The sequence below is a fragment of the Aedes albopictus genome, chromosome 3, assembly GCF_035046485.1.
Source record: "Aedes albopictus strain Foshan chromosome 3, AalbF5, whole genome shotgun sequence".
In the NCBI taxonomy this organism is placed as follows: domain Eukaryota; kingdom Metazoa; phylum Arthropoda; class Insecta; order Diptera; family Culicidae; genus Aedes; species Aedes albopictus.
The window spans coordinates 164,098,703-164,126,630 of NC_085138.1; the positions used below are offsets into that span (position 1 = coordinate 164,098,703).

Here is a 27,928-nt window from a genome sequence, read left to right on the forward strand (position 1 = left end):
CGCATAGACCAGGCGTCTTTTGATCTGTAATCGTGAAGAGTAACGTCACGAGTTTTTTATTTCAACCCCGAACACCACATTTGGTGGCAGCTTTGGTGGTTTTGTACCGCACTAAAATCAGAGCCTTGTGCATTTATTTGGCACATAATTAACGAGCACAAAGTTACAAGTGTTTGTGAACTTCATCAGTCATTGTTTATCAGCATTCGAACAGGCTGTCGTTAAAGTGAATCAAAAATATTGTCCAGAAGCTGAGTCAACTACGAAAGCAAAAATAAGGCACGAGTGTTGCAGAAAAAAAAAGAGGAAGTGAATTTTGCTCCTGTTTTGTCAGTTACGGAGTCTTCTGAAACAAGTACCGATCCAGAGAAGAACCAACTACATCCAAATCGGAAGAAGAGAGTCCTAAATCATCTATTGAAGAAAAGACAGCAGAACAATTTTATTCTGGCATCAGCGCCAAACAGTGCAAAATAAAATAAAAAAAAAGAACACCAGCATCAGCGCAGTCACCCGTCGTCGTTATCGTTGTCACCCCACCAGCATCAGCTAAGCGCAGTCACCCCAGGAAGGCAGGATATTTTCAACGTGAGTACGTAAACAAGACCAAACAAATTTTTGATTCGCTAGGATTATTTTTTTTAAATTTATTGATAAAAAAGTGATTAATGATAGAAGTGTCATAGGCCCCTCCGAATGGCCTAATATTTAGCCTGAGCCTGTTTTTTTCTGCATTTCATGAGTTCTGGGAAAGTGCTAGAATTAAGAAGTAGAGACATTAAGTTGGATACAAACTCAAGTTCAGACTCTGACGACCAATTTTCTTCAGTGTCAGAAAATAGTGATAACGACATGCCTTTCGATGCGAAGGAAGCGAAGGAAGACATTCCTGAATTAACAGGAAAGAATAACTTTCAACAATTTTTGGCAATTTGCCAAGAATTCAAAAATGATCTGGGAAATGACCCAGATGTTGTTCTAGTAAAAATTATAAAGCGGAAATTAAAAAATGTGGAAGCATTTACGCTTTGCCGTAATGCTACGACGTTTAACGAAATTAAAGAGATTTTATCAAAAAAGTTTGGAGAACGAGCGACTTTAAATGTGCTACTCTCTGAAATGGTTAATTTACAACAAAAAGAACACGAGGATGCGAAATCATATGGTGATAGAGCTTTACTTTTGGAGGAGAAAATTGAATTAGTCTCGGAAGAGCTAATCAAACAGTCCACCCTAGCCGACAAAAATATGTCAGCAATGAAATATATTTACTCAAAAGTAATTATAGAATATTTTATTAATGGACTGAAGCATAACGACGTTAAAAACATTGTGAAATCCAATAATCTGGGAGACTTGGGAAGAGCGGCCGAGTACGCACACTCGCTTGAATCAAGCTTTATATCCAATATAATTGTAAACAAACAGAGGAATGTTTACAGAAACTTCTCAGCGACAAGACAAGCATCACAACCAAATTTTCAGTCGAATATGAGAAATTCTAATCAAAATTGGAACGAAAGAAACAATGTAAGACAGAACACTGGAAATTATCGAAACACTTCTGGAAACAGAACCTTTAATGCTTACAAAACTAATATGAATGAACCAAATTACCAGGACAGAAATCAAATCAAGAAGGAAATAAAGAGTGAGCCAATACATAATATAAATGTTACGAAAACCAAATGCAACTTTTGCGGAAAAGTTGGGCATGTTGAGTCTAACTGTATTTTAAAGCAGCGATCTCGCATTAATATCTTGGCAACAAAAAACGAGGAAGGACATGTAAGAAATGCTCCGGATCGGAACGATCTTCTAATGCTGAGAAAAATAGGGATTTCGTAATTCCCTTCTCACGGTCTGAAAGCACAAACAGACCAATCGTATCTATTAAAATACACGAATTAAATAAATTCTGCACATTTTTATTAGACCCTGGAGCCGAAGTAAGCATAATTAAAAATTGTCAGTATTCATCAAATAATATGGAGAATGAGAGAATTGAAGTATCAGGAATTACTTCTGAATCAGTTAAAACAATTGGCACAGTTCAATTAACATTAGATTTTGAAAGGTGCTACAGAAAATATAAAATGCATGTAGTTAATGATAGTTTTCCTATACCTACAGATGGTATTTTAGGAAGCGATTTTTTTAACAACTATCCCTGTACAATTGATTACAGAGACAACTGTTTTAAAATTTGTCAACCAGATGACAATCATCGAGATTACTTTGTTAACATAATGCGAAAGAAAAACATTATCAAAATACCTGCACGAACCGAAGTAATTCAAAAAGTATTTATCAATACTGAAGACGATTTAGTGTGTTTCACGAAACAATTCCATGGTAAACAGATTTTTGTTGGTAACTGTTTAGTTAGTCCAGTTAATAATTTTGCTATGATACCTATTGTCAACGCAACACACAACGATGTTTTCATTGATTTAAACGAACTTGAATTTCAAAAATTAAATGAATTCAATATCATGACTCTTGAGACAAAACAAAAATCTAGATTACAGAACATATTATCAAACATTCAGCTTGATAATTTAAACGAAATTGAAAAGGCAAGTATTATTGACATTGTAGAAAAGTATCAAGATGTATTTCATTTGGATGGTGATATATTGGATTGCACTGATGCAACCACTCATAAAATCACTATTGACAAAGACAAGCCAATATACACTAGACAATACAGACTAGCAGAATCCCAAAAGGAAATTATAAATTCTGAAATCGATAACATGTTGAGGCAAGGTACGATCAAAGAAAGTAATTCACCTTGGAATTCTCCGTTATTGGTAGTCCCAAAAAAGTCATCTACTGATGGACAAAAGAAATGGCGTGTCGTAGTTGATTTTAGAAAATTGAATGACGTTACTATAAGCGATGCTTATCCCTTACCATTGATTACAGATATTTTAGACCAGTTAGGAAAAGCTAGATACTTTTCTAATTTGGATTTGGCTAGTGGTTTCCACCAAATTAAAATGGATCCACAAGATGCAGCCAAAACTGCGTTTTCTACTCCTTACGGACATTATGAATTTGTAAAAATGCCTTTCGGATTGAAAAACGCACCAGCAACATTTCAAAGATTAATGAATACTGTATTAACCGGACTTCAAGGTATAAAGTGTTTCGTATACATGGATGATGTTGTCATCTACGGAAATGATTTAGAAGATCACAATATTAAGTTATGTCAAGTTTTAGATTGTTTAAGGAAGTTCAATCTAAAATTGCAAACAGAAAAATGTAATTTCTTAAAGAAGGAAATATTGTATTTAGGGCACAGAATAACTGCCGATGGTATCATGCCAGATGAATCTAAAATATATGCTATTAAAAACTTTCCTATACCGAAAAATCCAAAACAAATTAAAATGTTTTTAGGAATATTAAGTTATTACCGAAAATTCATACCTAATTTGGCAAATTCTGCCGAGCCAATCAACAAATTGTTGAGAAAAGGTCAGAGATTTCTGTGGAGTCAGAGTTGTCAACGATCTTTCGACGAGTTGAAATCGTTGTTGACAAGTTCACCAATTTTGCAGTATCCTGATTTTAAGAAAAAGTTCGTTATTACAACGGATGCAAGTAATGTAGCAATAGGGGCGGTTTTATCAAACGAGGGTACAAATCTGCCCATTGCATATGCCAGTAGGATATTAAATCCAGCAGAAAGACGATACTCAACAGTAGAGAGAGAGTTACTCGCAATAGTTTGGGCAGTAAAACATTTCAGAGCATATATATACGGTCACGAATTTCTAATATATTCTGACCACAAACCATTAGTATATCTCTTCAATATCACTCAATCGTCTGATCGACTGATGCGATGGCGCATTCAGTTAGAGGAATATGACTTCAAAGTCTTATATATACCCGGGAAAGGCAACGTAGTCGCCGACACGTTAAGCCGAATAGAGCTATGTAATCTAGACGCTGCAGGTCAGATTACGAAAGAGTTGAGCGATGAAATAAAATCGCATAAAACAAAGATATCGAATCGTGTGAATGTTATCACGAGAAATCAGGCTAAAATAGCCAATAACGCTACGGTTGATAATAAGGTAAACGGAATAGCTGAGGATTATTCATGTTTCCTGTTATTGAAAAACCCGGAAAAAGCGAAAAACGTGAGTGAAAAGACAGATGCATCGAAGAACGCTGTACACGTTCATATATTACCGAAAAAAATTGAGACCGGTATAAACTACGATTTCGACACGGAGGTGTTCGAAGAGAAAGATATTCAAAGCTACGAATATATCAAGGATTTAGATAAGCATTTTATAATAAGCAAAAGCAATTTTAAAAACAAAATTTGCTTGCATCAATTATACAAACATATGCTTACATTCAAAGAAAATATTAAAGCAATGTCAGACAAAACTATTAATTTTCATTTTGTTTTATCACCGAGGGATGAAATAAACTGGTTAAAATTAAAAGATATTACAGCTCATATATTTTCGGATATGAAATGCCGATTATGCATTTCTAACAACTTTAGGAAGAGCATTACGTCTAAAGAGGATATAGATACAATCCTGAAAGAGTTCCATAGCACTCCAGTGGGTGGTCACGAAGGAGTGGAACGTACATTTAAAAGAATTTCGGAAAGATACTATTGGAAAAATATGAAGCAAGATATTAAAGAATTTGTTGAAAAATGCATTGAGTGCCAGCAAAATAAAATACTCCCAAAGAATAAGATTCCATTAAAAATTACATCAACATCTTCAAAACCATTCGAGAAAATATTTTTGGACATAGTAGGACCCTTACCAACTACGAAAAATAATAACAATTACATTTTAACAATACTAGATGATTTGACAAAATTATTTATTGCTAAAGCTATACCAGAAGCTACAGCTGAGGCAACTTGCAGAGCTTTGTTAGAAAATGCAATTTGTGTGTACGGAGTACCCAAAGAGTTAGTAACAGATAGAGGTACGAATTTTGTAAGTAAATTGTTTGAAACACTATGTAAATTATTACATGTCAGCAAAATACAAACAACAGCTTATCATCCTCAGAGTAACGGTGCTCTAGAAAGATGTCATAGGACAATGAAAGAGTACATTCGATCATTTGTATGCAACCAATTGAACGATTGGGACGAATATATTTCATTTTTTGCATTTACTTATAATACAACAATTCATTCTTCAACAGGCTTTACACCTCACGAACTTATGTTCGGATATAAAGCAGAACTTCCGTCATCTATATGCTCCGCATATAAGGATGATTCAACATATTTTTCTTATTTGAAAGATCTAAGATATAATCTAGAATCTATACAGAAAATTGCTAAAGAAAATTTAATAAAATCAAAACATACCAGAAAAGACAATTATGACAGAAAGTCAAACGAATGGATACCTTTATGGGGAGATAAAGTTCTTTTAGAAAATATTGCTACAGGCACAGGAAGGAAACTTCAAGGACTATATAACGGTCCTCATGAAGTTATAGCTATCAATACACCTCAAACCTCTACTATTTTATTAAAAAACAGTAACAGAAAAATTGTAGTTCATAATGATCGTTTAAAACGATTTTTTTGAGTAAAACACACTAATGTATTGTTTTCCTTTGTTTTACAGGCAATGGATACCATTTTGATAATATTGCTGATATTTGGAAGCAATCTCGTGGCAGGTTTACAATACGTAGAAAACATGCCGCTATATACTCACGGAATATACTATGAAAAATTAGAGCCCGTAAGATTACAATTTGGGGAATGGAAGTTTCATTCTTCTTTAAAGCTCGATGTACTGCCGAAAGAAATTCAAGTCGTATCCATGACAACAACCTTTTCAAACTGGAACAGCATCGACAGGACACGTAAAGCGCGCTAGCTTGTTCGTCGTCCGAGAGCCTGGAGGTTTGACATCGGAGATTGGGCCACTTGAACGTCAACAGCATTCGGCGGTTAGCCGATGGTTTGGTCGACGGAGTGAAAATCAACAACGGTAACCATGGGAACTACAAAGTCTGTCCTATGGGTAAGCAGTGTCGGCACCCGTTCAGCAAGCAAGGCTCCCGTGCTGCCGAGAAATTGGACGTCGTTCATTCCGATATATGCGGACCAATGGAGGTGCTTTCCCTTGGCGGTAGTCGTTACTACATTATTTTCGTAGATGACAAATCCCGGCGCATGTGGGTGTACTTCCTCAAGTCGAAGTCTGAGTCGGGCGTCATGAAGGTGTTCAAAGAATTCCACGTGATGGCGGAACGCCAATCCAGCAGGAAGCTCAAAGTGCTGAGAACGGACAACGGGAAGGAGTACGTGAACCGTGGTTTCGATGCGTGTCTGAATCAGCACGGCATAAGGCACCAAAGGACGAACGACTACACTCCGGAGCAGAATGGCATGGCAGAGCGAGCAAACCGATCGATTGTGGAGCGTGCTCGGTGCATGTTGTTCGAAGCAGGACTACCAAAAGCTTTCTGGGCGGAAGCTGTCTCGACGGCCGTGTATTTGCTGAACCGATCCCCAACTCACGGCCACGACGTTACCCCTGAAGAGGCCTGGACGGGAACGAAGCCGAACCTGTCCCACGTGAGGATTTTTGGAACGAAATCGATGGTGTTCATTCCGAAGCCGAAGCGGAAGAAGTGGGATCCGAAGTCCCACGAGTGTATCCTGACTGGTTTCGACGAAGAAACCAAAGGGTACAGGCTGTACGATCCTAAATCAAGGAACACCATCAAGAGTCGGGAAGTGACATTCGTAAACGAAAGCAAACGTGCAACCGATGATGCGAAGCAGGAAGTTCCACGACGTCGTACGCTGGTGCAGCTAGACATCGAGGAAGTAGTTTCGCTATCCCCGGAAGAAGCCCCGCTGCAACCGCAGCTCAACGAACCTGAGGAAGACGAGGAGTTTCTCACCGACTATGAAACAAGCGATGCTATTGAAGACAGCAGTGAGAGTAACACGTCAACAGATTCCGTGATCGAAGTGATATCCGTGCTCCCACCGCAACAATCTTCAAATCCATCTCGGTCACAGGTGTTGAGGCGTAGTGGTCGGGAGCACAGGCTACCAGGTAAGTATAATGAATGGCTTTCAATTACCGAATAAAAACAGCGGAATGACGGAATCCGCAACGCAAGCCGAAGCTAGGAGGACCGACGATGATCCGGTGACGCACCAGGAGGCATTGTCCAGAGACGACTCTGGACGCTGGACGACGGCAATGAAGGAGGAGTACGACGCGCTGATCAACAATAACACCTGGACGTTGACGGAGCTACCGAAAGGGCGGTTGGCCATAAAATGCAAGTGGGTCTACAAAACGAAACACGACGCTAGTGGCAAAGTGGACCGTTACAAAGCTCGCTTGGTAATCAAGGGATACTCGCAGGGGGTGGATTACGACGAGACCTATTCCCCGGTCGTTCGTCATAGTTCACTGCGGTACTTGTTCGCCATGGCAGCCAAATACAACCTTCAGGTGGACCAGATGGATGCCATCACCGCGTTTCTCCAAGGAGATATAGAGGAGGAAATATACATGGAACAACCGCCATGTTTCGTGAAGCCCGGAGGACGTCAACTGGTGTGCCGCTTGAACAAGGCGCTCTATGGTCTCAAGAAATCCAGTAGGGTCTGGAACACCAAGCTAGACGCTGCGCTGAAGAAGCTGGGACTTTACCAATCCGAGTTTGATCCATGCCTATACTACTGGATCGAGGACGGAAAACTCTTGTTCGTTGCAGTGTACGTTGACGACGTGCTGATTTTCTCCAACGATGCAGCCCTGAAGAACAACCTGAAGGCCAAGCTCAGCAGTACATTCCGAATGAAGGATTTGGGACCTGCGGTGAGCTGTTTGGGCATTCGCATCACCCGTGCGAAAGGCTCAGTATCATTGGATCAGGAAGCGTACATCGATTCCATGCTTCAACGGTTCAACATGCAAGATGCGAAGACTGTATCAACTCCGATGAACACCGCTGAAAAGCTGTCGAAGGAGATGTCCCCGAATACTCCGGAAGAAACTGAGCGGATGAAGAATATCCCGTACCAGGAGGCCGTCGGATGCCTAATGTATCTGGGACAGTGTACGCGTCCGGATATACTTTTTGCTGTGAACCTCCCGAGTCGTTTCAACTGCACTGGGAAGCAGTCAAGCATCTGTTCCGGTACCTGAAAGGGACAAAAACGATTAGACTGAAATATTCTGCGGCCGGCGACTCAAAGCTAGTTGGATATTCCGATGCGGATTGGGCGTCCGATCTAGATGACAGGACATCAACGAGTGTAACGTATTCCTGCTGCAAGGAGGAGCAGTATCCTGGTGCTGTAAACGACAGTCCACTGTATCTCTCTCAACCTGTGAGGCGGAGTACATGGCATTGTCGGCTGCGGTACAAGAGGTGTCGTGGTGGAGAGGACTGGTGTCGCAGTTTGGTGAGACGGACGCAATCGAGCTACGCTGAGACAATCAGAGCACAATCTGTATCGCGCGGAATGGCGGATACACACCCCGGACGAAACATATAGACATCCGGCACCATTACATCCGTGATGCGTTGGATCGGAAAATCATCCAGTTGAACTACGTCAACACTGAGGAGCAGGTTGCCGATGGTTTGACCAAGCCACTACAACGAGTCAAGCTTGAACGTAACCGAAAACCGATGGGTTTACTCAACTGAAGACGCAAGCTTAAGGAGGAGTGTTGAAGAGCATTAAGCTGCGTCAATCCTAGTAGTCATAGGTTTTATTTCAATTAATAAATCTTCACTTTTCTTCCAACCATCAACCGAACTGGACGTTCTTCTTGCACACTCCCAATAAGAATAATGCCTACTAGCTTTGAAGAATATTAGTAAAAATGGTTCATTTGCCTCCTTTGCAAACTCGGCCCAAATTCATTATTATCACTTTTGAATTTCACACACGACTTTGCAGCGCATGTACGTTAGACAAATTCGTTTGAGTTTATTACAGGGTCGTCTGCTACACTAAAGGTCAACGAAATATGTGTAATTTGTGTGAAATATCGCTAGGACATGATAATTCTGTGAATTTTCAAATCATCACAATAGTCGATGCATTCATGAGAACCCCAATATGTATCATTATTTAATGTAGCAGGCTAGTACTGCAAGTTGAAAGTTGTGTACTCCATGAGAGATTGGATGACCTAAATTATCACAAATCTATCATGAATTGACCCTTGAGAGTTAAGAAGTTCATAATATAGTAATATAAGTTAATGATATTTGAGATTTCAACAGTTTCACGGATCCCAGCAGATTATGCAATGCTATTATTTACGGTGAAAACACATAAAGTTATTCCTGTAGACTTGAAGGACTTCATTATAGGACAGTTTGGACGACCCTGAATGTCCCAAAGATTTATAATAACATGAATTAGACTTCAGATTGGTTCAAGACCCACGGTTAAATGTACTACGTTACTCAGTATAGCAGATATGGCTGCTGTTTTGAATGTAGACATTAAGTTCTGAACGCCATGGTAGTTTGGCTGACCTGGAATATACCTACAGTTTCTGACATTTGAGATTTCAAGAGCTTTACGGATCCCAGCAGATTAGGTAATACTATTATTTATGGCGAAAAACCATAAAATTATTCTTGTAGATTTAAAGGACTTTATTGAACTTTATTATAAAACAGTTTGGATGACCCTGAATGTCCCAAAGGTTTATGATAACACCAAGTAGACTTCAAATTGGTCCAGTAAGTGCGGGTGATTATGCAACGTTACTCAGCATAACAGATATGGATACTATTACGTGTGTAGACCAGAAGTTCTGAACTCCAAGGTAGTTTGGCTGACCTGGAATATCCCTAAAGTGTCTATAAATTACATTGAAGATTTAATGAACTTCACGGATCTCAGTGGATTATGCATGTAATGCTATTCTTCTTTGTTTCTGGCTCGACGGTCCAAATGGAACTTTGCCTGCCTATCTTCAACTTAGTGTTCTTTGAGAACTTCCACAGTTATCAATTGAAGGGCTTTCTTTGTCTGCCATTGCATGAATTGGTATATTTTGAGGCAAGTACAATGATACACTATGCCCAGGAAAGGCGAGAAAAGTTCCCCACCAGAGCGGGAATTAAACCCGCCGATATATATGGCAAAAACACATAAAAATTTTCTGGTAGATTTGAAGGACTTTATTACGGGACAGTTTGGAACACCTAGAACATCCCAGAATATAAATCACTTTTTGATATTCTTGACGAGGGTTTAATGAATACAAATGAACGTAACGCATATCCAAATTCAGCCTTTAGAATAACTGGTATGTCAATTATTTCGTTTATCCAAACTTTATGGTGTTCAGGATGTTCTAGGTTGTCATTGAAGTCTCAAGTACAAATATTCCCATTTTTCCTTAATAGAGGATTCAATTTGCAACAACTTTTCCGAAGACAGTTTTTGTTTTATTGAAGGTTTGAATTTGTACAGCTGTTTCTATGTTGGGGTCATATAAGACCCCACCGGCTCTAAGGTGATCGAAGATGTTTCAGTGGCATTTCCTGAGCAGAAGAGAATGCTTTACAAATACCATGCAAAGAGCAACCTGTACTCTTATACCTAAAACTTTTATTACTGTATTATTTTACATAATGTTATAAGAGCATCCAAATCTCAATTGAAGGTATTTGAGCAGGCTCTGATATTGATGTGGTATTTGTTGCTTTAGCAGTGACAATAACTGAAGAACAGGTTTTACTTTTACATCATGGAACTATCGAAAAATGTATAATTCAATAATAAGATCTGTTATTACTATGTTATTCAATACCTTTTGAATAACAAATACAGCACTGAGAATTTTAGGTATGTCTTGTTGAAATAACAAGACTTGTTTCTAGGTGTTATTGATAAAAAAATGGTATTTGTTTTTGTTATTTTGCCTCTTATTACCACCTAATGAAAAGCATGTCGAGGTATGATAGTATTTAGGATTAATATCATAGTATGTTATTTAGTTGTTAGTTGTTGTAACAACGTGATCGAGTGTGGAATAACTGAGGGAGCGGCGTTGAACCCGTTCGTGTGTGGAGGCTTGGCTAGATCGCCGCTACGAGGGGTTGGTGCACCCACCAGCGAGCCAGCGGCAGGAAGTTCAAGTTCAACAAGTGAAGCAAGTGGTGCACGAAGCGATACAACGCCGACGGAGGAAGCACAGATGATTGGTGCGGACCTTACGCGGACGCTGAACCGCAACAGGAGCGGGCTACCAAAGATGTTGGTGTTGCCGAACAGCTGGACGAGCTGATCGACTTCGCGAGCGGACGGACTAATATCAGCAAGAACCTGAAACAGGGCCTGCTGAAGCTCCGCAAATCGATAGCTCTGGCCAAGAGGGAGTTTGATTTCCTGGTCGATGAGCGGGGTACGGTTGACGCGAACATGGAAGAGCGGATCACCCAAACGGACAGCTTAATCTTTGCTGGCAATGCGACGATGGCGCAACAGACCATGCAGCTGACCCGGAGCCGTAGCGAAGAAGTCGAACAGCCCTACGGCTCGGTCTGTTTGGCCGAAACCTGCCGAGGAAACGTGGACCGCGTGGGGCAAAAAGCGTCCGGCAGAGGCGCGCGGAAAGCCGAAGAGGAAGAAAGGTACGACCAACGCGAGCAACCAGACTCCCAAGTCGGTTGCGAAAACCGCTAAGGGTAGGGGAACCAAGCCCCAGGAGATCAGCCCTAAGGGGCCGTCCATATACCACGTGGACAGAAAAATCAGGTTTTTCAACCCCCTCCCCCCTCCTCGTGGACAAGCGTGGACTTTTCGTTGACCCCTACCCCCCTCCCCCATTGTCCACGTGGACATCAGAAAAACCGTTTTTATATATATTAAAAAAGGTGAAAAGCTTGTTAAGCAGTGATTCTGAAAAGGTTTTTTAGAAGATTATTTTGTAATATTGGCTTTGAATATAATTCATTACTATATTTAAGATATCGTTCATAAATTCTATAGGTTTCATTGAACAGGAACACGCCTGATTTATTATTGATTTATTGTCAAGCAAAGTCTTGAGCTTAACATGACAAAGCAATAGAGACTAGAAAACCTCTAGGCATAGATATTTAAAAATTCCGAACTTCAAAACTGCTATGAACTACGTTCAATTGCGAAACTCCTCGATAAGCTACTAGGCATCTGATTTATTTTTCTTTTTTTTTCGAGACATTTAGCCATTGAATTATTTTTTTTAAGTTACGACACGATTTTTTCTCTCTTCTGATGAAATACATCTGATATTATAAAATAAAATTAACAACTGCCATGAAGAGGAGTCACAAAGCATAATTTATTTCGTTGATTGATTTTTATTTAGTTCTTTTATCAATACCACAGACAAACAGACGTAACACTGGCGAAATTTCCATCGACCAGGCTTTTAACGATCATTTTAAGCCTTCATAGTTGTGGCTTCCACAACCAGAGGTGCGCCCATCGTTTTTCTTTGCGTTTGTCCACAGAGAACAGACATCCAGGCTAGAACAAATTTCATTCAGAAAGTTGTGCAAAGATCTTCACTTGAGTAAGGTTGCAAACCAATACACGATAGTAGTGAATTGAAATATTTCAAGTGGTGAATTAAATTAGTATCGGAAATTAACCGATTGAAGCGAACGCTACGGCCACTTGTGTTGCCGATGAAATATTCCTTACACAAAATTCTGATTGAACTTGGATGTCTGTTCTCTGTGGTTTGACGTTTAACACTAGCGCATTCTGTTGACAATATTGCACAACGCAGTGTTTCGTCCAACATTTCCACCAGATGATGGTAGTGTGAACTGGGCGATGAATTGTTCTAAGTGTTACGTCTGTTTGTCTGTGTCAAAACTGTCCACGTGGACATTTGACAGACCCCCACCCCCCTCTCCGTGGACACGCGTGGACTTTTCCCAAACCCCCTCCCCCCTCCAAGTTGTCCACGTGGTATATGGACGGCCCCTAAGAGGAACGGGGCCCAAATTGCTGGTGACCAAGGCGACTGCAATCGTCAAGATCAGAGTGGGCTAGTCAGTGTACCCACTCAGCATCTGCATACGTGCTTCAACTGCTTCGAGCAAGGGCACAAATCGTGGGCGTGAAAAGGTCCCGACAGGTGCAAACTCTGCAGGAAGTGCGGAGTAGATATACACATCGCCATGGAGAGCAACTCGGCACCAAAATGCCTGATTTTCACGGCGAACAAGAGTCACCAACCAACCGAACCAACCGACGGTAATGCAGGTTACACAGCTAAACTTGAATCACTGTGAAGCCGCACAACAGTCCGGTCCAGTAAATAATTTCCACGTCGCACGAGGGATTCGCAATTGCGAAGATCAACAGAATGTACTACTGTATTTAGTAGTCATGCAAAAAACCTTCCACCTCCCCCCCTTAACCGAAACATGAGTTCTCGTCTATGCTAGATTCGCTATCAAGCGCACTAGTGGGATTGAGTCCCGTGGTCATCGGCGAAGGCTTAAATGTCTGATTGAGTGGGGTAACCGCTCGACTAACGCGAAACGCTTGGCTCTACTCGAAGCTATGGCTAGACTGAATGTGGATGTCACGAACATAGAAGGCAAAAAAAACTTAAAGTAGGAATGATGCAGAGTTCTGGAGCGTGTGTCTAAACCTAACTGAAGGGTCGACGATGGATACACGCACAGTGACCATCTGGCAATTCGATACAGGGTGAAGTACGGAGGAAGTCGGCCACAGCAAAAAGTCATCGACCGTCATCGGCACGCTTCGATAAGCCGGCATTTGTGGAGCGATTGCTTAGTCGGAACCCTAAGCCGTGCTTGTGACGCCGCAATGCTAAGGTGATCCATACCCATAAATGGACGCAAACCGGTATATTGGTGGTGTCCACAAATCGAAGAACGCCTAAGAGCTAGAAGAAGGATGCAAAGATCTCGCACCGATTATAGTAAAATAGAGCGAAGTGAGGCTTACAAGGTGGCTATACTGGTACAGAACAAAGAAATTAAGGCGCGTAAACGGGCGTGCTTCGAAATTCTCTGACAGGCAGCCAACTCAACCCCTTGGGGTGATGCAAGGGGCATGCAACTCTAAACTTTCCAGTAAATTTATTATTTGCCTCACGATAGTATTGCGTAGTATTTCTAGTATCACTGGGAGATTGGGATCAAAGCAGCGGTTGATATCGTGGTTGTTATGGACATCCTTGGGACATCCTAGTAGCTCTGCTTCCCGCAACCAAATGTCAACAACTCAGTTTTCATTTGGCTAACTTTTACCTGTTCTTACTAGTTCAGCGTGCCGTTGTTAGTAATATTTTTCATTTGGAACTAGCTGTCCCGGCAAACTTTGTCTTGCCAATCTTGTAGTGGTTCGACAGTTTTTGAGCTCATTTAAGCAACGCACGCTAGATTGGTTTATTTTGATCGTGTTGATTTTCTTCCCAGCTCATGCAAAATCAATACTTTATCGTTTTTATTACTTTTTGCCTTTCTCGTACACTAAGTGTACTGGAAAGGCTATATGTTCACTCCAAAAATGACTTTTTGATAGGAGGCCCGGAGATTCGAGTCACATATACCAATCAACTCAGCTTGACGAATTGAGGTGATGTCTGTGTGTGTGTATGTGTGTGTGTATGTGTACAAACGAGCTCACGTCACTTTTCGGCAGTAAATCTCAACCGATTTTAATGACCGACGGTTCATTCGACGCGGAATCTGGTCCCATTGTTTGGTATTGAAAATGGTTCGGATCGGTCCAGCCGTGATAAAAGTAGCAGTATAAAAGTGAACCAAACCCATACATGCGACTCATCAAATCGCAGCTTTTTCAATAATCTGATGAACGGTTAACATGAAAATAGTCTCAGATCATATCTGAACCGGTAGTGTTCCTGAACCGGTTCCGGGCGTCCCGCCAGAAGTGGACAAATATAAAAATGAAACAAACCCATGCAAGCGACACGTCAAATCGCGCCTTTTGCGATAACCTGATGAACGGTTAGCAAGAAAATGGTCTCAGATCACATAAGAAACTACCAGTGTTCCAAAACCGGTTCCGGAGGTCCCGCCGGAAGTGGCCAAATATAAAAGTGAAGCAAACCCAGGCATGCGACACATCAAGTCGCGGCTTTTTCAATAACTTGATGAATGATAAGCAAGAAAATAGTCTCAGACAACCTAAGATTCTACCAGTAGTGTTCAGGAATCGGTTCCGTATGTCCCGCCAGATGTGGCCAAATATAAAAGTGAACCGAACCCATGCATGCGATACTTTAAATCGCGGCTCCTTAGGCGACTTGATGAATGGTTAGTAAAAAATAGTTTTAGACCATATTTGAGACAACCGGTGGTGTTCCGGAACCGGTTCCGGTTTCCCTCCGGAAGGGACTAAATATTATTTTTTTTTGTCTTTACTAACGAGATTTTTAACTCGAAGCTAGTTCATCTCGGGACCCTTCCCTTCCGAAGGAAGAACCTACATTTTGTGAATATGTCGGGAGTGGGATTCGATCCCAGGCCCTTGGCATGATAGTCTTGTGTTTTAACCATCAAACCAGGCCCGCTCCACCGCCAAATATTTAAGTGAACCAAACACATGCATGCGACACATCAAATCGCGGCTCCTTAGGTAACCTGATGAACGGTTAGCAAGAAAATAGTCTCAGACCACATAATGTATGGGAAAATTTAAATTTAATCGCAATAACTCCGAACAAACTTTTTCAATTCTCTTTCGCGTCTAAAATGACTGCATAAAATTTTTGTGCGACTGGTTGCTCCCTCACGCACAGTAATGTGGTTGAAAGTTGAATGGGATTCAGTATGAAAAATTTCAGTTACTTGCATGTTTTTGTCAAATTTTACATGCATGATAATAAAATATAGCGTGTGTAGAAGTGTGTAGAAAATTCTTTGTCGAAAATCGTTAAGGTATCTGTGTTTGTGAAAAAGTTGTATCGTCTTGGTGTTGATCGGCCTCTAGTGATAGTGAAGGAGGTCAAGCTGTCAACTGAGAGGTCTGATATTTTCCAGCTCTGCCTATACGTTGAACATAACGTCGGAATATGTGCCATCAATAAGTTTAAAGTCAATTCAATGATGCAATGATGGCTCTGATAAAATTCTAAGTAAAGTATTCTCATGATTCAGGAACATTTCAGCTCACGTCAACGGAAACGTCATGAGTACATATTCGACGAGAAAGGCACTATCACCACTAGGTGGATCAATTTGGATTTTTAGTTGATTTTCGTAACTTTTTGTATATATAAACACAGCCACCACGAATACGAACCGAACCGTGCAAGAGCCATGCTGCTCGGTTCATTCGTTCTTGAGTTTTGTTGGCTCAAAGGAATTTCAAACTCATTTTTTAGATATAAAAATGGGTTTGACTTCCCTTTGAGGCAACAAAAGTCGCGAATGGCTGAACCGATTAGGATGAATCTTGCATGGTTAGATTCGTATTCATGGTGGCTGTGTTTATATGTAAAAAAAGTTAGGAAAATAAACTAAAAATGTAAGAATATAGACAAAATTTGATTTTTTATGACCTGGGAAGGAAATCAGCACGATCGAATTGAAACCAATCTAGAGTGCGGTGCTATTTTGAGCTAACCAGTTGTCAAATCACCACAAGACGGCAAGACAAAGTTTTACGGTAAGAAATAGTCATGCAATTGAAGCTGGTATAATCATTAATTTAAATAACTGTATAAATGCTTTATTTAACCGTTTAATCAGACCTTCATCGTTTGGCTGCGAGAAACATCTGGAGAGGAATTAGCAATACTGTGACTTCAAACGAAATAAAACATCCAACTGTATTCCGGTGTCATACATCTACTATCCTTGCGACCTTTCAAGAGAATCCGGTGCCCATGAAAATTTGATACTCAAGAACTCCCAGCTTACCACCCAGCGTGATTCCCCGTGCAAAACTCCTAGTGAGCTTACGCTGCCGATAAACGGCCTGAATGACGAATTTGCTATAATTTCAAAAGTTTTAAAAGTAAATCCACCACCACCGCAGCGAACACCGGAGGGAAAAGAGGTGCAGACGCCATTTTTTTCAGAAATGATGAGGAGATAAACTACGGAACTGCTTGGAATGTGAGGGCTAAATGGAAGCATAGCAAACAAAAATGTGAATTTTTTATCCTTTGAATTTGAAGATTCTATGGAGTGAAGGGATTAGAATACATACGAATGTTTCATCAAGAACTTATCTATCATTATTATTTTGACCATTGGGAGTGTGTGTTTTATTTAGCAATCGTAGATTTTACGAAAAAAACATTGGTACCTCACTTATGTCCATCCAGTGCTGCGGATATAACAGTCAATGTTTTGTGCAACGGTACAGAAAGTTTAATGGAAACGAAGACCTAATCAAAAATCGCTCTTATGGTAGCCGTAAAACTGTTAATTCACGGCAAATACTCCCTATGCTTACGTGCGGCGTTCATCGTGTCCCGGGCACAGAAAGCGTAGTTGAGCATTCACTCTTCACTCTCGAGTTTAGAGTTGCAACGTACGCATCAGTTCATCGCCTTCAACGCAAATATCCACAGAGCTTGTGAACTCTAGGAAACTGTATAGGTCGTGGTTCCTCAGGAGTTTTCGTCTTTGGCATTACTGTCCTTAACACAGCAAAAAGTAATGAAATTTAAATGGCATGTAAAACATACTGGTTGTAAATGTACATTACTTGAATCGAAACAGTAATTTAAATTTCAATAGAAATCCATGCACATAACAAGAGCATTGATAAATATTGATTTTTAAATTTAATTCACTGTAAAATTCAATCAACATATAAACACAACAGCGCTCTGATGTTGACGAAAGTATGGCCGTCGCGTAAAGCCTTGGTGCGGCTGTTGAGCTGCTTCGAAATTTGATTTAATTCATATACCAAACGTCTGAAAGTGTAACAAACGCGTGAACCAGCATTGTAAAAATCATTAGCAGGTAAGAAGTGCATACTTTTACATTCGGCAGTGATAACTTATGAAATATCATCCGTAATGTTGCTAATTTTCAGAGGCGCTCTCGTTATCGGTCACCACTAACAAGCAGCAAAACGACCTGCACCGAGTGCCGAGAACTTTCTGCTGGATGCGGTATTTGCTTCGACATTTTCGGGAAAAAAACATTGTGTTCTTTCATAGTTTGCAACCTATAATGTGAAAATATGTTATAAAATTAAATTGTGACAACCATGTTTGACTTTTACTGCTTCTTCCGACAATCTGGGCGGGGAGAGCTGTGTTCATAAATGAAACAAACGAAATAAAACAAACCACCTGTAAAGCGCGTGCGGCGGAGTGTGCCGTTGAACTTTCAACGACGTTTAAAATTACACGTCGAGCTCATTTTTTCAATCAATGTAAATTCCAAACGATGTGTAGTTTTGAGTTTATTTTCATGCTCCAAATATGTGCATGAAAATAAGTTTAAAATTACATTTTTATTTTAACTGTGATTAGCACGCAATTCAATTGTTGAGTGCTAGACCTGGTGACCAAGGTAAGTAAAAGGAAGGTAATCCAATATGCTAAATCATACAATCCGCCATATTGGAATTTAGAATGACAGCTGGCAAGTTTGTTTTGATTTGGAAGTTTATCAAAGATAGCAAGCCATGACCCAAAAGGTCCCTTCATGGTGATTTCAACCAACGAGCTTGTGTCCTAATTTATTGCATCCAAATAATGCAATAACCCCGATAGTGTGCTCTAGACTAGAGAAATAGTACCCTGTGCGAAACTTCTCTGAAACCCTGCGGAGTAATCTTGGAAACTGTTTGTAACACATAAGGACTCCGGGTACAATTCCCAACTGCTGCCGAAGGTATACCATCACGCCTTTCCTCAAGATTCTGATCTGTTGGTTTTTCATTAAACTTTTGGCAGTAAAAATTCGGCATGCGCATGGCTAAAGTTGAGCGTATGGCGTTGAATTTATCACAATAATTAACTTGCAATTCTACAACAAGCTCGACAACAAGCACCTGCTCTGCCACTGCGGAGTTTTTTTTCACTTGTTTGGAAGTAAATAACAACCCCTAGCAACCCTAGTAATCTCACAGATACCGATAGAGTAGAGCGTAAACACAACTCCAACACCCCCGCCATAAACCTGTCCCCGCGTCCACTTACTGCTTATATGCTAGTACCTTCCATTAAATTTACCTTGCTGGTGACGTTTGTTTCACTTTAAAACTTCATCGCAGTAAGCTGCTTGCTGATTTTTGCATAGTATTTCCTAGTATTTGCTAGTATTTAGGGCTACTAGTAAAAGTTTAGAGTTGCAGGCCCCTTGGGGTGATGCCTAGTTATGGCCAAAACGAAGGGCGCGTCAGCACCCCCAGAACGCTCCCCCGAGATGCTGCAGAAGATCGTGATAAGGTTCACAGTTAAAATAAAAATGTAATTTTAAACTTATTTTCATGCACATATTTGGAGCATGAAAATAAACTCAAAACTACACATCGTTTGGAATTTACATTGATTGAAAAAATGAGCTCGACGTGTAATTTTAAACGTCGTTGAAAGTTCAACGGCACACTCCGCCGCACGCGCTTTACAGGTGGTTTGTTTTATTTCGTTTGTTTCATTTATGAACACAGCTCTCCCCGCCCAGATTGTCGGAAGAAGCAGTAAAAGTCAAACATGGTTGTCACAATTTAATTTTATAACATATTTTCACATTATAGGTTGCAAACTATGAAAGAACACAATGTTTTTTTCCCGAAAATGTCGAAGCAAATACCGCATCCAGCAGAAAGTTCTCGGCACTCGGTGCAGGTCGTTTTGCTGCTTGTTAGTGGTGACCGATAACGAGAGCGCCTCTGAAAATTAGCAACATTACGGATGATATTTCATAAGTTATCACTGCCGAATGTAAAAGTATGCACTTCTTACCTGCTAATGATTTTTACAATGCTGGTTCACGCGTTTGTTACACTTTCAGACGTTTGGTATATGAATTAAATCAAATTTCGAAGCAGCTCAACAGCCGCACCAAGGCTTTACGCGACGGCCATACTTTCGTCAACATCAGAGCGCTGTTGTGTTTATATGTGTGTTGATTGAATTTTACAGTGAATTAAATTTAAAAATCAATGTTTATCAATGCTCTTGTTATGTGCATGGATTTCTATTGAAATTTAAATTACTGTTTCGATTCAAGTAATGTACATTTACAACCAGTATGTTTTACATGCCATTTAAATTTCATTACTGTGTTGTTCCCGCGCCACGATTCAGGATAATGAGTCCCCGGCCCCTATGACCAAACCGAACAAAGCGAGATCGCTCCGGTAGCGAACGATGAGCTCATCGTAATAGCGAAGTCGCTCAAGTTGAACAAGGCTCCGGGTCCGGAGTCCGGAGCGCAGAGAGCACGATGGGCGGATCAGGTGGAGCGTGACTTGGCGAGCATCGGGCGTGACGGAGGATGGAGAGCGACAGCCACAAACCGAGTATTGTGGCGTACTATTGTTGATTAGGTATGTCTTATCTTAAATGTTATGTTGAGAAAATAAATGTATGTATGTATGTAGAGATTACCTGATTTTGATCAAATACAAATTAGTATTCCCATCAGTAGCATTACCAAATAGACAAGGTCCCACTTCCATAAATCAATTACCCAATGAAAACTTACTTCAGCATAAGGGAATGTTTGGTATTCCGGACGTTCTTCCTGTTCCATAGATAGATTAGCGCTATGAGATTCCCGACGCATCCAAAGAGATATGATAGCGCTATCACTATGATGTAGTAGCTGGGCCTGATCAGCGAACGTGTGACTTCCTTGGTGAGGTTTCCAGCGCCAACATCTTCAACGAGACTCACATTGTTCAAATCACCCGGCGACGACGATAACACCAAAAACTCGGCCAGCGAGTTATTCAACGGAAAGTCGCCCATTTTCACTTTATTTTATTTTTTGAGGTTGTGGAGCACTGACCGTTCCCGAACTAAATCACTTGCACCAAATTCTATTAATTTTCTTCTAGAAATAACTTCTTCATCTGTTTCAATTAACACTGATCCTTGATTAGATCCTGGGAATCGAAATAGGGCCGAATTTATTTGTACATCTAAACCACCGACACGTGCCAGGCTTCCTAGAAATCAACCGTCTTCATCGTGCGAATGCGGTCGTATGTCACTCGAAAGCAATCTATTCTTATCCTGAAGCCAAATTAATTTTACATTTGCACTCTCGGGGGCCGCGGCCGTCGAAGTGGACTGCGAATGGACCGGACCGAGCGTCGTCGTCGTCGTCGTCGTTGTGTCCTGTACGCCTCCAGACGAGGAACCGGGAAAACGCGTTCCGGGTCGTTCCGCGCGCGGTTGAACCGAACCGAACTCGCGCGCTTTCAAAACCAAACTAAACAAGCCACAAGGAAAGCCAAAGAATTTTATCCACCCCCACACACGGCTCCTCGCTGAACGAGAGGCGGCCGCCGGCCCGAAGGGGCGCAGGAATAGATGCGATGATGATGACGGGAGACTTATGGTGATGGCCAGCCACTTTGGGGTGGCATGAAGCAACAAGCTGTAGGCTAGCAGTTCTCAAATTTTGCGCTGTGGTTTTGCCTGGAATAGGTTGGAAACATTAGAGGCCTGGATAGGTTAGGCGTTAACGCACAGCCTCAAGCAAACAAGATGTTTTACGCCAAACAAATTATTTTCATGTTGTATCCATTCAAAGGTTCAATTACAATCTACGAAATAATCCAATTTACGAGCCGTGTTTATGAATGAAATTTTGACAGGAGGTGGCGCCCTAACACATGGACATGGGCGTAGCTAGAGGGGGGAGGAAGGGGGGGGGGGCGACGCCCCCCTTGCCCCCAGATTATTTTTTTTTTAAATCGAGTTAATTCAAAAAATATCAATAACTCAGAATTCCAGAAAAAATATCTCAAAAATAAACTATCCTAATACCTAATTAAGGTTTTTATTCACAATTATCAAACCTTTTTTGCCTTCCGCGTACACTAAGTGTACTGAAAAGGCTATATGTTCACTCCAAAAATGACTTTTTGATAAGAGGCCCGGAGATTCGAGTCACATATACCAATCAACTCAGCTCGACGAATTGAGGTGATGTCTGTGTGTGTATGTGTGTGTGGATGTATGTGTGTGTGTATGTGTACAAACGAACTCACGTCACTTTTCGGCAGTAAATCTCAACCGATTTTAATAACCGATGGTTCCTTCGACGCGGAATCTGGTCCCATTGTTTGCTATTGAAAATGGTTCGGATCGGTCCAGCCGCTCCGGAATTATGGCCATTTAGGCGTTTCGGATCGGTATCCCAGGAAGGGGCTAGATATGAACATATGCAACAAACCCACGCATGCGACACATCAAACCACGGCATTTTCGATAATATGATGAACGGTAAGCAAGAAAATAGTCTCAGACCATATCTGAACCGGTAATGTTCCGGAACCCACCCTAAAGGTCCCACCAGAAGTTTCCAAATATAAAAGTGAACCAAACCCATACATGCGACTCATCAAATCGCAGCTTTTTCAATAACCTGATGAACGGTTAACAGGAAAATAGTCTCAGATCATATCTGAACCGGTAGTGTTCCTGAACCGGATCCGGGCGTTCCACCGGAAGTGGACAAATATAAAAATGAAACAAACCCATGCAAGCGACACGTCAAATCGCGCCCTTTGCGATAACCTGATGAACGATTAGCAAGAAAATGGTCTCAGATCACATAAGAAACTACCGGTGTTCCAAAACCGGTTCCGGAGGTCCCGCCGGAAGTGGCCAAATATAACAGTGAAGCAAACCCAGGCATGCGACACATCAAGTCGCGGCTTTTTCAATAACTTGATGAATGATAAGCAAGAAAAATAGTCTCAGACAACCTAAGATTCTACCGGTAGTGTTCCGGAACCGGTTCTGTCTATCCCACCAGATGTGGCCAAATATAAAAGTGAACCGAACCCATGCATGCGACACTTCAAATCGCGGCTCCTTAGGCGACCTGATGAATGGTTAGTAAAAAATAGTTTTAGGCCATATTTGAGACAACCGGTGGTGTTCCGGAACCGGTTCCGGGTTCCCTCCGGAAGTGGCCAAATATTTTTTTTTGTCTTTATTAACGAGATTTTTAACTCGAAGCTAGTTCATCTCGGGACCCTTCCCTTCCGAAGGAAGAACCTACGTTTTGTGAATATGTCGGGAATGGGATTCGATCCCAGGCCCTTGGCATGATAGTCTTGTGTTGTAACCATCAAACCAGGCCCGCTCCACCGCCAAATATTTAAGTGAACCAAACACATGCATGCGACACATCAAATCGCGGATCCTTAGGTAACCTGATGAACAGTTAGCAAGAAAATAGTTTCAGACCATATTTAGGACAACCGATGGTGTTCCGAAACCGGTTCCGAGTGTTCCGCTAGAAGTGGCCAAATATAAAAGCGAACCAAACCCATGCATGCGACACGTCAAATCGCGGATTTTCCGATAACCTGATGAACGGTAAGCAAGAAAATTGTCTCAGACCACATAAGAAACTACCGGTAGTATTCCAAAAATAGCGTTGGGTGCTTCGTCGGAATTCAAAAGTAAGAAAAATTAAAGCAAGCGATAGATATCTTGACAAAACTAAAACGATCTCATCCAATCACACCATTTCAGATTCCTGAGGTGTAAAAATGCAGAAGGATGGGTCAACGTTGTATGGGAAAATTCAAATTTAATCGTACTAACTCCGAACAAACTTTTTCAATTCTCTTTCGCGTCTAAAATGACTGCGTAAAATTTTTGTGCGACTGGTTGCTCCCTCACGCACTGTAATGTGGTTGAAAGTTGAATGGGATTCAGTATGAAAAATTTCAGTTACTTGCATGTTTTTGTCAAATTTTACATGCATCTTGTAGCCAATGATAATAAAATATAGCGTGTGTAGAAGTGTGTCACCTCCCCATGAAGGGGGGTTCGCATGAGACGGAGACAAATTTAAGAAAGGAGGAGTAGAGATATCGGTCCCCTGACCCACATACCGATCCTGCCTCCAAAGTGGTTCGAACTGGAGGAACTAATGACGAATAATCGAGTCACTTCGTTTCAAAAACAAAGTATAAATTTTACATAAGAAAGAGTAGATGTTTTATTAAAGGGTTGGTACTTACTCTATAGTGTACTTATCCTAGGGGGTTTAGTACTTATCCTACGGGGGGGTGCTGTCAGTGTAGTGTACTACGTGTATCCCACGACGGCAGCCGATTGCAGCCCGGATCAAAAGGAGTCGAGCTCACCGGCAGCTTGCCGGATTCCCCGGCACTGGTCAAAGCAGCGGCCATGGTGGGATCATGCGTCACCAGACCGTCCAGCAGTGTGACATACCGCCATCCACTTTTTGGGTATGAGAGAAAGGCCTATAGAGCAGTTGAAGAGCATAATGGAGGGCACTTTAATCATCTGAAGTACAATACAATTTCGGAATAGCCTTAGTGTAATCATCCTTAAGCTTACCGATCTCAAAATCACTATCACTCTACTCTGCCATCATCACTTGCATCATCATGCATAAAGGTTGGGACATGCGGGGCTATAAGGGACGCATAATGATTACTTTCACTTCTGCAACCACTTTTACTTGCTCACCATATCCCGGCCTCCAACACTCCCACCGTCCTCACCAATAAATCACCAAACTACACTATCCCGAACTTGGTTTCAACGCGATCTAGCTCTGCTAGTCAGACAAAATTTAACTTTAAGTGCACTCTACTTGGTACGTACTGTCTGCTTGGGAATTAACTAGCTACTGAAGCTCGAGCTGAGCCTCAGCTAACGATTTATGAGGATAGTTGAGTGGTGTGTTATCACTCATCGGGTGGCGATAAGGAGAGTTGAGATCATCTCATTGGAGCGGATCAGGTAGCGTTTCGGAGGAGATCTCTCCCACAAGGATTTCTCAAACCATTTTATAGCGGCAGACACCACTGTAAGATAACATACACGGTGCGGTTGGGCATCAGTGGATAAGCACCGCGGCCGACCCTGCTCTTTGCTCTTTGCTCCGACGATCAACTTCCTGGGGTACTCAAGATAGGTATGGGATGGCAATAGGAAATAATTGCAAGTGCTGACCATTGCTTTTGCATATGTGTTCTGTTGTTCTGTTGTTTGGTGTGTAGTGATTCACACATGGTAATAAATATAGATAGTAGAGTAAACATAGATCCGCGGACATCGCTGAGTGAAATGTTTCAAGCGTGTGAAAAGTATTTTTCAAGAGTGCGACGGTTGAATATGACGTCATGCGCTCCATTGGTGTTGTTGGAATCATGACGTCATGCTCGTTTGGATACAGATTTTGACAGTTCGTTTGGATACAACGGATTCATCATCACGGATCTATGTTTACTCTACTATCTATAGTAATAAAGGGAACCTATACTTTTATTTTGCACGCTGGACATACGGAGCTACATTTTACTCCCGCGTCGCAAAATCAGTAATCGTGTGTAGGTTACAAGTGTGTAGAAAATACTTTGTCGAAAATCGTTAAGGTATCTGTGTTTGTGAAAAAGTTGTATCGTCTTGGTGTTGATCGGCCTCCAGTGATAGTGAAGGAGGTCAAGCTGTCAACTGAGAGGTCTTATATTTTTCTGCTCTGCCTATACGTTGAACATAACGTCGGAATATGTGCCATCAATAAGTTTAAAGTCAATTCAATGATGGCTCTGATAAAATTCTAAGTAAACTATTCTCATGATTCAGGAACATTTCAGCTCACGTCAACGGAAACGAATATGTACTCATGATTCGACGAGAAAGGCACTATCACCACTAGGTGGATCAATCCGGGTTTTTACTAGAGGGCCACAGGAAATTTCGCCAAGTATTTATTTCTCCAAGAGAACCACTTCAATCTTATCATAGAATTTTAACAAATAACAAGCTTGGTTGAATGGCTTAATTTTGTGATGTTTATTTATGGAATACGAAAATAGCATGCCCAATTTTCCAGATATGCCGGAAACGGTTGCGATGGGGAAAAAGCAGGACTTTGTAGAACCATATGCTGCTATAGAGTGCAGTAATGTGTTACTGCCACACGAATTTTCACAAGTATTAAATTCAAACAGACGTCATTCTAGGAGCAAAATATCTGGGATTTCTTTACGAATTCTTTCGAGGACACCTTTAGAAATTCCTTTATGCTTTTATTCAGGAAATTCTTCAGGGACTCTTTCAGAAATTCCACAAGGTACTTCTCCAGGAGTTTCTCCTTCGTGAATTTTTCCATGGGCATCTTGCAGGCTTCCGATAGTGATTGTTTCTGGAACTGTTCCAAAAAATGCTTCAAGAATTCCTCCCACGTTTTCTTCAGAAATTTTTACAGTTACTTCTGCAAAGATGCATCGACGAATTCCTTTTGATTTTTTTCCATCATAGATTGCTCCAGAAAATTTTTCAAGAACTCCTCTATAGGTTTTATCAGACATTCATCCCGGAATTTCTCCTGGGATATCCATAGAGGTTCCTCCAGTGATTGTTCCAGGTTTTTTTTTCGAGGGTTCCTCCAGGAATTTCTCCAGGAATTCCCAAAGGAATGAAAACAGAAACTCTTTTCTGCAAGTGTTACTTCAGAGATTTTTTCAGAGAACACTACCTATATTCCTTCAAGAATTCGACTAGAGATTGCTCCAATAATTCAATCTGGAATAATTCGAAATATTTCAACAGGAATATCTTCCAGAAACCCTTACGGGGAATTTTACCAGAGATAAGCTAAAAATTATTCCAGGAGTTCCTTAAAACATTGTACAAAAAATTTTTTAGGAATTCATCTAAATATTCCAGTCGTCCAAAAATTATTGCAGACATGTTTTATTTTTTTCCTACCAAAATTCTTCCAGGAATTTGTTAAGTAAGCTTTCCTGGGATTTCTTAGGGAATTCCTCATTGGATTTCTTCAGGAATTCCTCCAGGAATTCCTCCAGGTTTTCCTTCAAGAATTCCTCCAGGGATTCACCCGGGAATTTTTCTCTGTTTCTTTCAGGAACAATTCCAGGTATAATTTTAAAATTCTTCAAAGGATTTCCCCAGGAACACTTTTTAGAATTCCTTCAGGAGGGTGATACTCTTGGAATTCTTTCAGAAACTCCTTCATAAATTAATCCAGTACTTCTTCAAGGGACTGTTTAGGCATTCCCTTTGTAATGCCACCTGAAATTCTGGTATTTCTCCTGGGGTTTCTTCAAGAACTCCTGCAGGGATTCCTTCAAGAACTGGTGCAGGGATTCCTCATAAAACTACTCCACGAACTCTTCTAAGAATTCCTTCGAGATTTCTCCAAGGATTCCATCTGCAATTTCTTTTAGAATTATTCCTGGGATTCTTCCAGGAAATTCTCAAGGGATTCCTCCACGGATTTCCTCAAAGATTGCACCAGGAATTATTCCTCTGGGAATTTCTTCAGAAATTCCCCTTAAAAAATCATCCTGGGATTCCTTCAGAAATGCCTCTAGAGATTCCTCCAGAAATTGCTCCAGGAATTCTTTTAGAAATTCCTTCAAGACTATTTCTGCAGATTCCTCCGTTAATCCCTACTGGCATTCCTCTAGGACAGGGGTTCCCAACCTTTTTAAGGTGGCGGCCCCTTTGAGAATTGTCAAAACATCTGGGGCCCAATGAAAATTTTTAGAAAAAAATATGAATTAAATGAACGAAACCGAGTTTTTAAAGTACGGTGACGTAGCCTGAAATTTACTGTTGGAGGGGTTTTTGACGATCAATAATAGGTTTCTTTATTCCACACTTACAAACAATAATGTCATGTATATTCAATTTAAGTCGTAGCTGAGAAATAGCGGCGCAGCCGAAAATTT

General features: G+C 41.0%; 1 protein-coding gene across 2 annotated transcripts in view; it reads right to left on the reverse strand.

The window, feature by feature from the left end:
* The window catches only part of LOC134291406 (prostaglandin E2 receptor EP4 subtype-like), a 91,905-nt gene extending 70,377 nt beyond the window's left edge, over window positions 1–21,528 (reverse strand). Inside the window, exon 1 of one of the 2 annotated variants that reach the window (XM_062859116.1) lies at window positions 20,710–21,528. In XM_062859116.1, the coding sequence (XP_062715100.1) occupies window positions 20,710–20,975 (266 nt within the window). In that variant the 5' untranslated portion in view covers window positions 20,976–21,528. The remainder of the gene's footprint in view (window positions 1–20,709) is intronic. The other variant, XM_062859117.1, reaches the window with a different exon arrangement.
* Between the last annotated feature and the right edge of the window lie 6,400 nt (window positions 21,529–27,928).